At 42.4% G+C, this 15,783-nt stretch overlaps 1 protein-coding gene across 1 annotated transcript; it reads right to left on the reverse strand.

The window, feature by feature from the left end:
* Positions 1 to 2,931: 2,931 nt before the first annotated feature.
* GPR150 (G protein-coupled receptor 150) lies at positions 2,932 to 8,711 on the reverse strand. Its single transcript, XM_057302259.2, has one exon. The coding sequence runs from the start codon at positions 5,707 to 5,709 to the stop codon at positions 4,408 to 4,410; it is 1,302 nt and encodes a 433-aa protein (XP_057158242.1). The 5' UTR covers positions 5,710 to 8,711; the 3' UTR covers positions 2,932 to 4,407.
* Between the last annotated feature and the right edge of the window lie 7,072 nt (positions 8,712 to 15,783).

Genomic DNA, 15,783 nt, shown 5'->3' on the forward strand with positions numbered 1-15,783 from the left:
ATTTTGATTAGAATATTTTCCCTTTGATCAAGTCAGAACATTTTTAGGAATAGAAGGCAAACTCCTCAAATTTTCTAACATCTTCTGTGTCTCTTAGGACATACCTTAGAAAAAAATGCTTTAAATCTGTCTTCCACAAGATGAGCCAGACTATTCTATTTTTTGAATATTGTTTATAACTAATCACTAGTGTGGTTTATTACTCCTGGATGTTTTCTGCATTCTTTGCATTTCAAATTACAACATAAGTCACATTTACTTATTTTGGCCTTATGTTACTGAGGTTTTTCTTTAAGATGTAGAATTCTTTCCATTTAGTCTTTAAAGTTCTATAAAATCAGGACCACCACATTGCTCAATTCTGCTGGTGATGTTCACACCTTCATCAATATGAAAAGTGCTCCCTGAAGTCCTGTGTGCAGTAGTTTGGTTAAAATCTAACTCCAAAAAATGTAGAGAATAGAGGAATGGTTTGTCTCTATTTTATAGGGCAACTTTGATTTCTTTCAAACTGCAAGTACGTAGATCTGGTTTCTCTTCTAGTCGTTTCCTATTTGGGTGATAACTTAGAAAAGAGAGCAATTTCAGGGTCAACCGGTGTATTTGCCTTTGCTGTGTGATGTGAATATTATGTTCTACTCTAGCAAGAGTCTAAATCTGAATAACCTTCAGGGGCCTCCTTGACTAGGACACAGCTGAATCTCTGTGTTGCCTCTAGAAATGCAGATTAGGGTCAACACCAATAGGATGGCCATCCTGAGGAAATATCTCAAATTTCCTAACCTACAAATGCCTCCAGGGATGGGAACCAAGTCATCTAGTTATGTATTCAAGTTTCAGATATGGTTAAAATTAGAGGAAATTCCTTGCTTAAAGAAGAGAAGCATTTCCGTATAAATTGGGCTTAACTAAATCTACAAAACCTAGGAAAACATCAGTTTAATTGGATTTCAAATTAACTTCTTGAGTTGGTATTCTATATTTCCAACCCAGATGAAGAATTCTCAAAATTTCTAGGTAACAATGAGCTGAATACCCCTGTTGTATTGTAAAAACCAATCTAGATAACACTTTTGCAATAGTTTAAAAGTTTTATTCTTGCCTTTTTAACTAGCATTTCCTCTTCTTTCTTTACTGTAGAGCCTCAGTTTTTTTCATCCCTCCCTCAATACAATTCATATGCTCAGTTCCATGTTCAAGCCAATCATGGTGGCCCCATTTCTCTTGCAATGATAGGTCTAAATATGGACATGTGATATAGTTCTGGCAAATGAGTCATTTAGGAGAGTCTATCGGGGACTTCTGAGACATGTTGTTTCATTTCTATAAAGGGTACAAAAAAGAGAAATCCTTCTTCTTCTGGACATTGTTACATTTGAATGTGATGCCTGGAATTGCAGCAGCCATTTTGTGACCTCAAGGGGAACTGGCCTGAGTGTCAAGTCCACCACTCAAGATGGCAGACTGGAAAGAGGAAAAGGATCTGAGCCCTTGTATGAGTGAGGCTGCTCCAGAAAAACAGAACCAATAGCATTTATATAGATATATAAGAGGAGATGTATTACGGGAATTGGCTCATGTGACCATGAAGGCCCAAAAGTCCTACCATATACTGTCTGCAAGCTGGAGAACCAGGAAAGCTGGTGGTAAAATTTAGTCTGAGTCTGAAGGCCTGAGAATGGGGGCTGTGGGGGTTTGTGCCGCTGGTATAAATCCTGGAGTTTGAAGGCCCAAGAACAGAAGTGAACTGTCCAAGGACAAGAGAAGATGGGTGTCGCAGCCCAAGAAGAGAGAGAGAGGATTCACATTTCCTCTGTCTTTTTGTTCTATTTGGGTGGGCCCTCAACAGATGGGATGATGCTTGCCACCTCTGGTGAGGATTGATCTTCTTCACTCAGTCTATGATTTGAATGTTAATTTCTTCTGGAAACACCCTCACAGGCACACCCAGAAATGATGTTTTACCAGCTATCTGAGCATCCCTTAACCCAGTCAAGTTGACACATAAAATTAACCATCACAGCCCTTGATTATGAAGTTGAGCTACTTACTTAACCAACCCTGGCACAGCCCTACCACCAGACTTCTTGTCATGTGAAATAATAAGTTGAAGCCAGCTGAGTAAGCTTTTCTGTTAGGGTAGTCTTAACTGCAGAAAACAGAAAACCTGTCTCAGCTGCTTTAAATTTATTATCTCTCTTGAGCGCATTCGAAGTGGTCCAACATTAGGAATCGTATTCTGAAGACTCTCTGAGATTCTGCCTTGATTTCTCATCTAAGAATTCCCCCCTACCCTTCCATTTGGTGATCCTTCATGCCATCATTGAGATGACCTTTCTAAAATTGAAATTGGGTCAAATTATAACTGATTAAATTCTTCAAAGGCTACTTTTTGCTTTCTTGGCTTGGCACACAGACCTGTCTTCACTGGGGCCAGGCTGAATTTCTCTGACCACGTATCTCATTAGGTCAGGCCCCAAAGGCACCCTAAAGCTATTGTCATTACTTGACTATACTATGTTCTGTCTCTTCTATGCTTTGCAGTGCTATTCCCGTTGCCTAGAACACCTTTCCTGACCCGAAGGGTCACCCCCAAACCAGCCTTCAAGAGCTTCTTTTGGTGAGTCTTTCCTAATGTCCCCTCATAGTCCCCCAAGATTGTCAGATTCTCCTCTTCAGTTCTTCTGGCACCCTGACTGAATTCCCCTGCTATAACACAGGTGACACTGCAGTGTAATTGTCAGATTGTTTCCTACATTTGACTATAACGTCTTTGAGGGGAAAATGTGCCTTATTCATCTCAGCATCTCCAATGCCTAGCTTATTAACTGGCACAAAATAAGTAGGTAATAAATGTTTATTAATGAATAAATAATGGTATAATCCAGACTTGGGTTCATGAAGACAACTGTATCCTCTGTTTGGCTGATTTATTCCTGGTATTTTGCAGACCATTGCATCCTCAACAGGGTATGGAGGAACAAAGAGAGGAAGGAAAAGCTACAACTCTGGAACATCTGCTGTCAAAATTTTGGAGGAAGGTAAAGAAAGCTTAGTGAAGATTTTCTTTCGTATATCTTTTATTTGTTCTATCTCTAACTCACATGATGAATTACTCAACAAATATATATTGAGAGCCTACTACATGTCAAGCATTGTTTAAGCATTTGGAATATATTAGTGAACAAAACAGCCCTCAGCATTGGCTCTACAAAGAGCTTTAAACAATCATTTCCCCTTTCTGCATCTTAGGCCTGCATTTGTGCATGAACAAGAAACACTATAATGGAAAGCTTTAGATCCTCATACAAAAATCACTGATAAACCCATGGATATATTGTTCATAAGTGCTGCCACTTCTGTCTAGAACCAAGAACAGTTGAGAGGAAGAGGTTACTGATCAAATCCGCTCTTGACCTTGTTCTCAGCTATCCACACCAACAGGCATTGAATTCATTTTTTTAACAAGGGAGTTTTATATACACATGCAGCATTCTGAGGTTTTGACTTCCTTCCTAGCTGCAAATCTCTTTGAGGCTCCATCTGGGACACTGAGCCCCACCCATATGCACCACCTTGAAGCTTCCTTTCTCTGGTTTGCTGGGGACTTTGTATGGAGAGGCTCCATCTGGGCACAGCATTACACCTTTAGAGGCTGCTGGGGGCACAGGGACGATTTCCAACAGAAACCAAGTATATTTGAAAGACACCAAGTCAAGCTTTTGTTTCCTTCCTACAACCTCAGCTTCTGTTGAAGTGGAAACTAGACTGGAAATAAAGGCCACGCTGATTTTCTTCTGAGAAAATACATTACTATGTTAAAAAAAAAAAAAGTCCCAATTGCTCCGTGGGAAAGGTTTTTATTTTATAAATACTCTGTGGCTCTGAAATGACAGCATGATTACATTTCTGACAGCACTGGTATAATTCTCAGACTCCCCAGGGAGAGCAACGTGGGGATTTTCCTCCTGGAAAGAAAAGGCAAACTTGCAGGTGCTGAAGGTACATTTGATTTAAGCACGATTCAAAATAAGTAAATACAGATGATAACACAGCAAATACTGAAAGTTGGGTAATTCAGCAAAAATAAATGGCATTATCCAGAGCACTATAAATGCGTGAAAGAAAACTGCAAAAATAACTGTTTTTGTTTTTACAACTTTCCAGTGGCTCGCTGTCTCCAAATGGGGAGATATGAGAGGAACTGTAGGGAAGAAGAGAAACTGGAAGAGCGTAGGGAAATGTAAACATGAGAAGGGAATAGGAGAGTGGAGGAAGGGGACAACTTCAGTGTCACTCTCTCACAGACTCTCCTGACCCTTGTGATCTGGACAGACCCTGGCAGGCCTCGAGTTCCCTGGAGGTTGCGCCTTAGCGACAGATGACCCGTCTCTGACCACCAAGCACCTAGAAGGCACTTTCGCAGGAGCAGGGCAGGGGTCTGGGGCGCGGAGGGGGTGGGCGCAAGCCGCCCTCGTCCAGCGGTTCCCGCCGAGCATGGTGATAATGAGGGTGGGGCCAGCGTTGGCGGTAGAGCGCCTGGTGGCCCCGGGGCCCCTCCTCGTCCTCCGCGCCTCCCTGCGGCGCGCAGCACAGAGAGCCCAGCCGCTTCCGCAGCTGTCGCCGGAGCCGGCAGTCGCCCGCCTGGAAGAAGAGGTAGACGAAGGGATTGAGAGCGCTGTTGGCCATCGCCACCAGGCGCAGCGCCGCCGACAGGCCCTCTCCCTCCCAGTCTCCCGCGGGCCCGGACGACCACGCGGCCGCCAGCCGGGCGGCAAAGTAGGGCAGCTCGCAGCCCACGAACAGCAGCGCCAGCAGCAGGCTCATCTTCAGGCTCTGCACCTTGGCGCGGGGCAGCGCGCTGGGCGCAGGGGCTCGACCTGGGCTCGCCGACCAGGGCGCTGCAGCCGCGGGGGCCTGCGGCCGGTGCCGCCACCAGACGGAGAGTAGGTGGCCGCAAGCGACGCCCAGGACCGTAACAGGCGCGGCGAAGCCCGCGACGGCCTCGTAGAACGCGTAGACCTGCAGGTGCCAGCGCGGCAGGGGCGCGAAGATCCCGTGGCAGCGACGCTCCCCCGGCCAGGCGCGGGCGGCCGGGGGCGCGCCTGGCTGCAGGGACGTTGGCGGCGGCGGCGGCAGCGGCGAGGGGGAGTCCCCGCGCACCACGAAGGCCGGGGGCAGCGCCAGCAGCAGTGCCAGCAGCCAGCCCAGGGCGGCGAGGGCACGCGCGGGCAGCGGCCGGCCGTGCGGACGACGCACCGCGCGCCGGCGCTCGAGGGCGATGAGCACCACGAGGTGGGCCGAGGCGCCCCGCCCGGATGCCTGCAGCAGCTGCAGGAAGCGGCACGCCAGGTCCCCCGTGGCCGCGCGGGGCTCGCCCAGCAGTTCCCAGGCCAGCTCTGACAGCGCCGTGCCCCCGCACGCGTACAGGTCCGCCAGGGCCAGCTGCACCAGCAGGAAGTCCATCTTGCGACGCTTGGGGCCCGCCCAGGGCCCGCCGCCGCCGCACAGGCGGCACAGCACTGTGGTGTTGCCTGCCACCGCCACCACCAGGATGACCCCCAGGAACACCAGGCGGACGCGGCGGCTGGGCGGCCCAGAGGCAGGGGCTCCTTGCCCCAAGGTCAGGTTGAGACCCCAGCCCAGCAAGATGGGCACGGAAAGGTTGGGCGCCGGCGGCAGAATTGAGGGGCTAAAGAGATCCTCCATCCTTGCCCCGGAGGAAGAGGAGGCACCGAAGAGGGCGGGCAGGACGCGGGAAACCAAAGTGGAGGCGAGGCGGCGCGGGGAGCGACGCTGGGTCTATACGAGTTCCCAAAGTTAGTTGAAAAGGCACACGCACAGAGAGGGAGATGGATTCGGGCGGCTTTGCGCTTAGTTGTTTTTGTCGAATGTCCTCGTGATTTGTCACTCAAATGTGGGTTGTACACTCGAGGAACACACATGATTCCTATTCTCCACCTTCCCCGCGTCTTCCCTCCCATTCCCGGCGGGTACTCTTCCAATCTCTGCAGCGGCCCCCGACGCTACCCTCGCGGAAGCCGCGGACCCCTGGGCTATGAGAACCTCATCCGTTCTCTATTTACGTGTAAAGCACAGCAGGACAGAATGTCGCTTTGCTTGGCCATTGTATACGGCCAGTGTTATGCCAGCACCCACACAAGAGAGGACCTCTTGACTGAGATTGTACCACACGCCCCCACCACCCCAATGTGATTGCCAGTAGGAAAAAAATAGAAAAGACGTTAGTTTTTATTTTAAAGGTTTGAAATGCCATGGATCTGCACGAGCATGAGAAAAACAGGAACACAAGAAACCTAACAGCGTTTTGAGCAAAGAGGAGACCTATTAGCTGAATTTTGATCAAGATGTGTCTTCTCTGTCCAAGAATGAAAGTATTTTAATTAGAGGGTACTAAAGTCAATGATGTTGCTTTTAGGAGTGGCAGTGTTGCAGATCGTTCCAAATACTTCTCATTACTAGGAGCAGTGGGTCACAGCTGCTTTCTTGGTGATGTAAAATTCATTTCATTAGTCTGAAGAGGGCATTAATAGGTTTTATGCAAATGGTAGTGCATTTATTGCTTTTCTCCTAATATTTTCACCCAGTGAAGGATGCGTCATCACACTCCTCATTCTCTTGATTCTGTTTTCCAGCAGATGGGAAGTTGCTAGGAGGGGCTACGCCTCCAATAAGCCTAGAGAAAAGGTGACTAAGAAAGTGATAAGGCGGCCAATTTTTTTAAAAAAGAAATCCAAGTCACAGGAAATGGTTTAGATTAAATGTTGCTGCTTTCATTTTAGCCTTGTCTCCTCACAAACACATTTTAGTTTCCCTGTTGGAAGCATCAATTTGTCTTTTTATGCACCCTCCACGTTAATCATGGTGAAAGTAGAATTTCCTGTACTTCCTGGCCTGGGGGCCAGGGAGGTATGAGTGTTGTCTGGGGTTCACATTCCCTGTCTGAGGAAACATTTGGAACTTTAAGATTCATGGCCTAGGAAGATTTGGTGGGTTCCATGATAGACCTGCCAGCTGCTGTAGGAATCCCATTTCCCAAGCTGTTGTCCTTTGGCCAGAAACCTTGGTTATTTTCATCATCATCTCTGTGGTGCCTCGCTCTGGTCTGACAGGTTGTAGTTATCAGTGGGTATGTGTTGAGTTGATGAATTAGTGGATATACGATGCTTTTCAGATACCTTCGAGCATAAATGCCTGCCTTGACTATAAATCCATCACCTAAGAAAAAATTCCTTTTATACTATGCCAGTATTGTCCAGAGGAGCCCAAGGAAGCTCTATGGAGACATAGGAATAAGTGTTCCTGGTGGGACATTTAAGAAAGCTAGAGTGATAGCCTTGGAAAAATCTAAAATCCTGGTTTGATTTTCATACTCTCCCTTTAGAACTTTTTATCCAAGGCCTTTTTCTATGCACACACATCATCCCAGTTTATAATGCACTTCTTCCAGGGAGCCTTCTCTGAGCAATGTTCATCATTCAGTGATTTTCCTAGCCAATATCATTTCAGTGTTTCTCAAGATAGTCTATCATTTGTCTCAAATTTGTTGAAATGCTCTTATATATTAGCATTTCAAAATGACTATAGTGAAATTTCACAGAACTTTAGTAAGATCTGATAAAACATTGATTTTCAACAAATTCTTTTTTTTTTTTTTTCCCCTTTTTGAGACAGGGTCACACTCTGTTGCCCAGGCTGGAGTGAAGTGGCATGATCATAGCTCACTGCAGCCTCGACTTCCTGGGCTCAGGTGATTCTCTCACCTCAGCCTCCCAACTAGCTGGGACTGTAGGCAGACACCACCACACCCAGCTAAGTTTTGTATTTTTTGTAGAGGCTAAGTTTCGCCATGTTGCCCAGGCTAGTTTTAAACTCCTGGGCTCAAGAATCTGCCCACCTTGGCCTCCCAAAGTGTTGGGATTACAGGCATGAGCCACTGGGCCTGGCCTAAACTAATTCTTATTAAAATTATACAATGCACATAGTTTTGAAAATCAAATGGAACTAGAAGGCTGATAACATAAAGAGTTCCCTGTCCCATACATCTCCACTTCTTTATCCCCTCTTTCTAGAGGGAACCAATTTGGACTCTATTTGCTCTTTCTTCTGGCATTGACTTAATTCATAATAGTAAATAATATATATGTAATGCTATTCATTGATTTAACAAATTGATATATTATCTGTTAACTTCTTATTAAAGACTTATCTCTCGCACCTCTGTCACTATTTCCATTTCCCGTACCATTAGAACAATACTGTAATTTTGGGTTAGACTTATATTTGGTGTTTATATTATTATGAAACAAAAATATTCACAGTTGAGTTGTATATTGTGAATATTATGTTTTGTTATTTTTAAAGTTAATAATTGCCTTTTCTTACTTTTCATTGTTATCATAGCTAATTCTTCCTGTACCCTCAAATAGTCCCCCCATGCAATTTCCACAAGGTCAGTTTCAAAACGTAATATAGCAGCTCCAATTTTTTTTCACGGAAACCTCTTTACCAGAGACTTTCATTTTTCTCTTATTTGGGCTAATTTCTCCCAAGGCCTACTGCATAACTACCATCTGCGGACCTCCATTTGTTGTCGTCATTGAAACTTTCTGCCTTTCTCTTGGGTTGCAGTTCCTGTTTCTTGGATCTCTGGTCTTTCTCCTTGATTTCTTCCTTTTTGGTAGAACACATCATCTAATATTTCATAAGGTTTACAAGGTTGTACAAAGCCTGAGAACTAAGTGGTAAGAGACCTCATTGTACTCCTTATTTGAGTCATGCAGATTCTGTCTGGACATGTTGCCCTCTGGGCCAGCGGCCATCCTGGCATCTCACGTCAGCATCGTCCTAGGGATTCCTTTCACTTATCTCATGCTGGTTCTCTTGTTTTCTGATTTAATGGATTTTTTTCTTTCCTGGTTTATTTTCTTGCTTGGGAAGAAAGCACCTTTCAGTGACTTCTTGAGAGAAGGTAACTATTTGGGATCCCACATGTCTGAAAATTTCTATATTCTACCCTATTGCCTAACTGATTATTTGGCTGGGTTTGGAATCCTATTTTTGAAAATCTTTTCCTTCTGAATTTTGAAGGCATTGCTCCATTCCCTTTCTGGCTTCTGAGTGTTTGTGTTGAGAAGACTGAAGCCATCTGATTCATGTTTTGCTTAGATATGATCATTGTTTTTTTCTTTCTAGAAGCTTGTTATTATTCTCTTTTTTCTAACCAATTTTACAAAAATGTTTTTCTATAGGTTTATTTTTATCTAATGTGCTGGGCATAATCAAAGATAATGAATTATATTTAATTGTAATACTTATTTAGTGGCCTTTACCTAAATAGCCTCCCAGCCTGTCTTTTTCTTTTTGGGATGCTGACATTTGAAGAGTCCATGACACATGTTTAGCGGAATATCCTTAAAATTGTATTTGTTTCCACATAATTAAATTTGGATTTGACTTTTCTGGCAGGAACATTACATAGGTAATACTGTCAAAAGTGTATCATTTCTGGGGTGCATAATGCCACTTTGTCTCAATATAGATGTTGTCTCAATATAGATGATATTAAGTTTGGCATATATGTTTTGAAAACTCAGTAGTTTTTAATTAAATAAGCAGTACATATTAATTGCAGAAAAATTAGACAATGCATATTCACATACAAAAAACACTTAACATACTGCTCAAAAAAAACTGTTGTTAATACTCAGTGATATATATTTCAGGCTATAATGACTAGATCTGTGTATTACAGAAATAGATTACACTGCATACAACATTTTATATCCTGCTTTCATTTCACCTAAGATTGTATTTGGATCACTTCCCATGTCAGTGATAATATGATATAATTACCTGTTTAATGTTGAATGGATTACAATTATTTAAATAGCCCCCTATTTTTAGACAAAAGTTTTTCTCATTTTCACTTTATAAATAATCCTGTGAAGAACATCTGTTCACCTACATCCTAGCACATGCATTCAATTATTCCCTTATGATAAAATCCTGTCATTGGAATTGCTGAGGCTGAGCACGTGCATTTTTAATGCATTATAACATATAGTACTGAGTTATTCTCAACAAGGGACGCAAGCAATGTATGTGTCTTTTTCCCCATAGCCCCAACAATATGAGCATCATCAGTGTTTGTCATTCTCATAGATGAAAACACTTCATTATTTCTTCATTTTAAAAATTGAGATATACTTTATATATCATAAAATCTAGAATTTTAAAGTATACAATTCAGTGCTTTTTAGTATATTTACAAGTTTGTGCAACCACTGCCACTATCTAATTCCAGAACTTTTAAATCATTCCCAAAATAAACCCGTACACATTATTTTCCTCTTCCAGCACCTAGAAACCACTAGTCTCCTTTGACTCTATGGATTTGGTTATTCTTGACATTTCATAGAAATGCAATCACATAATGTAGCCTTTTGTTTTTGGTTTCTTTTGCTTTGAATAATGTTTTTAAGTTTCATCCACATAGTAGTATGTAACAGTATTTCATTATTTATGGCTAAATAATATTTCATTATGTGGATACACCAAATTTTGTTTATCCATTCATCAGCTGATGGATATTTGGGTTGTTTCTATTTTAGGCTGTTTCCATTTTGGTTGTTTTCATTATAGTGAACAATTCTGTTATGAATATTTGTGTACAAGTTTTTCTGCGAATGCCTGTTTCAGTTCTCTAGAGTATATTCCTAGGAGTGAAATTGCTGAGTCATATGTGAATTTCATGTTTAACTTTTTGAGGAACTGCCAAGCTGTTTTCCATAGAGACTGGGCCCTTCCCACCATCATTGTATGAGTTTTCCAGTTTCTCCCTTTGTGTAGATGCAGTTTCTCATTTGGGATCATATTCCTTCTGCTTAAAGAATGTGCTTTAACATTTCTTATAGTTCAGATCTGCTGGCAACACATTCTCTTAGTTTTCTTATTTTTTTTTTTTTGTCTTATAAAGTTTTTATTTTACCTACATTTTTGAAAGATACTTTTGCTGGGCATATAGGATTCTATGATGAGTTTTTCTTTCAGTACTTGAAAGAAGTTGCACCATTGTCTTCTAGTTTGCATAGTGCTTGATACATTTTGCTCATCTTTGTAATGATGTAATTCTTATCTTTTTGTTTATTTGTTTGAGACAGAGTCTTGCTCTGTCGCCCAGGCTGGAGTGCAGTGGTGCAATCTTGGCTCGCTGCAACCTCTGCCTCCCGGGTTCAAATGATTCTCATGCCTCAGACTCCCAAGTAGCTGGGATTACAGGTGAGTGCCACACGCGGCCAGGCTGGTCTCGAACTCCTGGCCTCAGGTGATCTGCCCAGGTATGCCTCCTAAAGTGCTGAGATTACAGGCATGAGCCACCGTGCCTGGCTGGTTTCTTTTTTTGGAGTGTTTCTTTTTTACTGTGGTTGCATTCAAGATTTTCCTCTTATCTTGCCTCACTGCAACCTCTGCCTGCTGGGTTCAAGTGATTCCCATGCCTCAGCCTCCCAAGTAGCTGGGACTACAGTCATGCACCACCATGCCCATCTAATTTTTGTATTTTTATTAGAGATGGGTTTTCACCATGTTGGCCAGGCTGATCTCAAACTCTTGACCTCAGGTGATCCACCCGCCTTGGCCTCTCAAAATGTTGGGATTACAGGCATGAGCCACCGGGCCTAGCCCTTTGTATATATTCTGCTTGGGCTTCTCTAAACATTTAGGTTGATGATTTGTTGTCTTTTATTAATTTTGGAAAATTCTCAGCAATTATCTTTTCAATTATTTCTTCCGACATTTTATCTCTTTCTATTCTCCGTCTGTGACTTGAATTACATGTATATTATGCCATTTCATACTGTCCCACAGCTCTTGGATGCTCTATTTTTCTCCACTTTTTCTTTTTCTCTTTTTTCCCCTCTCTGTTCCAGCTCTCCTCAGAGGGGCTTGCCACCTTTTGAAATTCAGGATTTTATTTTGAAAATTTTCTATTCTAACCTGTAGTCAAGTTTACTAATTCTTTCTTCTATCTCTAGTCTGCTGATAAGGCAATTGAAGGAATTCCTCATCCATAATAACATGTTTTTCATGTCTAGTGTATCCAATTTATTCTTTTTTGAATCATTTCCATCTCTGCTGAAATTCTGTATATGTTCGTGCATGTGGTCCACATTTTCCACTAAATCCTTTAACATATTAATCATAGCATTTTTACAGTTACTTTGACAGTTTCAACCTCTGGGCCATCTCTCAGTCTGGTTCTGTTTACTGCTTTATCTCTTGAAAATTGGCTTCTTTTTTTTTTTCTTTTTAACTCTTTTGCCTTGTAAGTTTTACTGAATGCCAGACATTATATATAAAAGAATAAGAGTGACTGATGTAAATAGTGTTTACTTCTGAAAATGGCCATGCCTCTTCACCCATCAGGCTACTAGGGTGGTAAATCTAATCAGTAGTTGAGCTAGGTTTAGATTTTGTTGTTACTACAGTTATCATTATTATACTATTGACTTCATATTCCTCCATACTGACATCTTGCGTTTCCTGTGAGGCCTGGAATGGCAGAAGGTTTTTCTCAGTGTTTCTGCTCCATCCTCAACTTTCAGCTGGCCCTTCACACTTGGCCACCAGAGTGGGGGAGGGGACGGGGATGTTTCTCTCCAGACTTTGGCCCCTCTCCCAGAAGTTCTGTGCTGTTTGCTGCCCATGATGGGGGCAGGGTGGCTTTCTTGGCCTTCCTGTTCCAACCTTTGTCTTATTCAGGCCCTGGGGGCCTGAGCCTCAAGTGTGGGAGTTTCTCCATAATCCTGTCCCTTCCCTCTATGGCAGCTGAATTCTGCCTTGTAACTTCCAAGAGCAAATTTCTTGGTTCTGTCCCTTTTGTGAGAAACCTTTGCTTTGTAACAAAGATTCTGGGCATGAATAGGTTTCTCCATCTTGCCTAGCAGTGATAGCTTTCGCTGTAATCTACCCCTCCCCAGTGACAGCTGACCTTTTGCTGAGGACTGGGGGTGAGAGTGTTTTCTGATCCTGCCCCAGTGGCAGATGTGTTTTGCTTTGTATGACAAAAAGTCCTGGGTTTTGTGCTTGTCCTCAAGAGGCAGCCACTCTCTGTCTGTACACCCATCCCACTAAGGGGGCTCCATCAGGTCTTCTGCTCTGCCCCTAGTCTTTCTCTTTAAGTACCATATTAAGTCCATGAAAGCAAGCTGGTTAGTCAGTGGGCACACCGTGTGTGGGGGGTTCCCAGAGTTTCTACTGTTATTTTCACATGCATTTGGCCTTTAAGTATATGTCAAAATATCAGTTGCTTTTTTACCCACTTTTTTGGCTGTGAGTTTTTCCTCCCGTGTTCTGTCAGAGGTCTCACCTGTCCTTGGAGGTGCTTGCCACCTTTTCGAATTCAGTTCACCTGTTGCCTGGCAATCTCCTTTCTCTGATAGGCTCAAGAAAAGTTTTGATTTTGTAGATTTTCTGGCTTTATTTTTTTCTTTTGGTTGTTGTTGTTAACATGGGAGCAGTATTCCCTTGCATCTTTGTCTAGCCTAAGTGGAAATACAATTCTCAAACCATTATTTAAGGATATCAAAACTTCACCGTAAATATTGCAAAATTTATGCATATTTTTTCTAACTTTTAACATTGAAGAGTTTTTAAATTTCCTTCAATAATACAAAGTTTAAGGCTAAGAATATTATTCTGAGTATAGTTTTGGTTGTATCATATATTTTTCTAAATGTTCTTATTTTTGTCTGTAGCCATGCCATCCTGAATGACTGATCTAAATTTTCTCATTTTTATTACTTTTAAAATAGCATATAATTATAATTTTTTGACCCAAGAATTTTTTAAGACTCAGCTTTTTAATGTTAAAATTAAAAAAAAAATTGGGTTAGGCCAGGCTCTGTGCCTCACGCCTGTAGCCTGAGCACTTTGGGAGGCTGAGACAGGAGGATCGCTTGAGTCCTGGAGTTTGAGACAAGCTTGGGCAACATAGGGAGACCCTGTCTCTGAAAAATAAAAAAATTAGTCAGGCACGGTGGCACACACCTATACTCCTGGCTACTTCGGAGACTAAGGTGGAAGGATTGCTTGAGCCTGGGAGATTGAAGGCTGCAATGGGCTATGATTGCACCACTGCACTCTAGCTGGGGTGACAGAGTGAGACGCTGCCTCCAAAAAAATTTTTCTGGCGGTAAAAATTCTACCTAATGAAAGTTTAATATACATAATTGTAAATAATACATACATAATTGTAAACAATATATATGTATACACACACAAATGAGTATGGCCAGTGTAGAAGGGGGATAATAGTTCTCACATGGGTCTAGATGGTCTGCTTTCCACATGAGCTTCTTCTACCTAGTTTGTGTTGAGTCATCTCTTTTTTGCTTCATGGCCCCTCATTACCAAGTTCTTAGTTTAATTCAGTGGTTTATAGTATGTTTTAATAGCCAGTAATATTAATCCCACCTTGATATTATTTTCCCATAATTTTATTACTTATTTCAGACATTATTTTTTCCATAAAAACTATAAGACCATTTCATTCAATTAAAAAAATCAAACAAAAATATCTCTTTTCTGGAATAAAATCAGGATTGCACAAAATTTATACATTAATTTTGGGGAAGTGATATTTTGAGATTAGATCTTCCCATCCAAGAACATGCTGTCATTGCATATTCATATTTTGTTTATATACTTCAATAGAAGTTTATAGTTTTAAAAATCTAGGTATACCTCTCATTAAAATGTAAAGTATTTTCCAGCCTGACCAACATGGTGAGACCTTCATCTCTAGAAAAAACTTAAAAATTAGCCGGGCATGGTGGTGCACACCTGTGGTCCCAGCTACTCAGGGGGCTGAGGCAGGAAGATCACTTGAGCCCAGGAGGTTGAGACTGCAGTGAGTGAGCCATGTTCGCACCACTGCACTCCAAACCTGGGTGACAAAGTAAGATCGTGTACCAAAAATAAATAAATAAGTAAACAAATAAATATGTATAGGATAATATGAATGTAATATTTTCTCTAATTTCTGTTTTTACCTAGTGATTCCTCTTATAGATATATGTTGAGTCAACATATCGCTCTTGTTGCTCAGGCTGGAGTGCAGTGGTGTGATCTTGGCTCACTGCAACCTCTGCCTCAAATGATTCTCTTGCCTCAGGCTCCCAAGTAGCTGGGATTACGGGCACCTGCCACCACACCCAGCTAATTGTTTGTATTTTTAGTAGAGATGGGGTTTCACAATGTTGGCCAGGCTGGTCTTGAAGTGTTGACCTCAGGTGATCCCCCCACCTCACCCTCCCAAAATGCTGGGATTATAGGCATGAGCCACCACGCCTGACCTTTGATTTTTGTATATGCAGCCATTTAACAAATTCCATCCATTCTAGTAGTTTTTACGAGGATCTCCTGGGTCTAATAAATTGAAAAACCACAAACAGTAGAAAGAATACAAAATCCATTAAAAAACAAAAACCAAAACAAGATAAAGCTCCTAGTCGATATGGATGCTTCTTTCCTGAGGATGGTAGTTTGAATAACAAGGTTCCAGACTAGTGGTTCCCAGATTTTGCTGCACATTAGAATCACCTGGGAAGCTTTTTTTTTTGAGCCTTTTTTTCTGTCACCCAGGCTGGAGTGCAGTGGCGTGATCTCAGCTCACTGCAACCTCTGCCTCCTAGTTCAAGGGATTCTTCTGCCTCAGTCTCCCTAGTAGCTGGGATTACAGGCACGCGCCACCACACCCGG

The sequence above is a fragment of the Pan paniscus genome, chromosome 4 (genome assembly GCF_029289425.2).
Source record: "Pan paniscus chromosome 4, NHGRI_mPanPan1-v2.0_pri, whole genome shotgun sequence".
Lineage (NCBI taxonomy): Eukaryota > Metazoa > Chordata > Mammalia > Primates > Hominidae > Pan > Pan paniscus.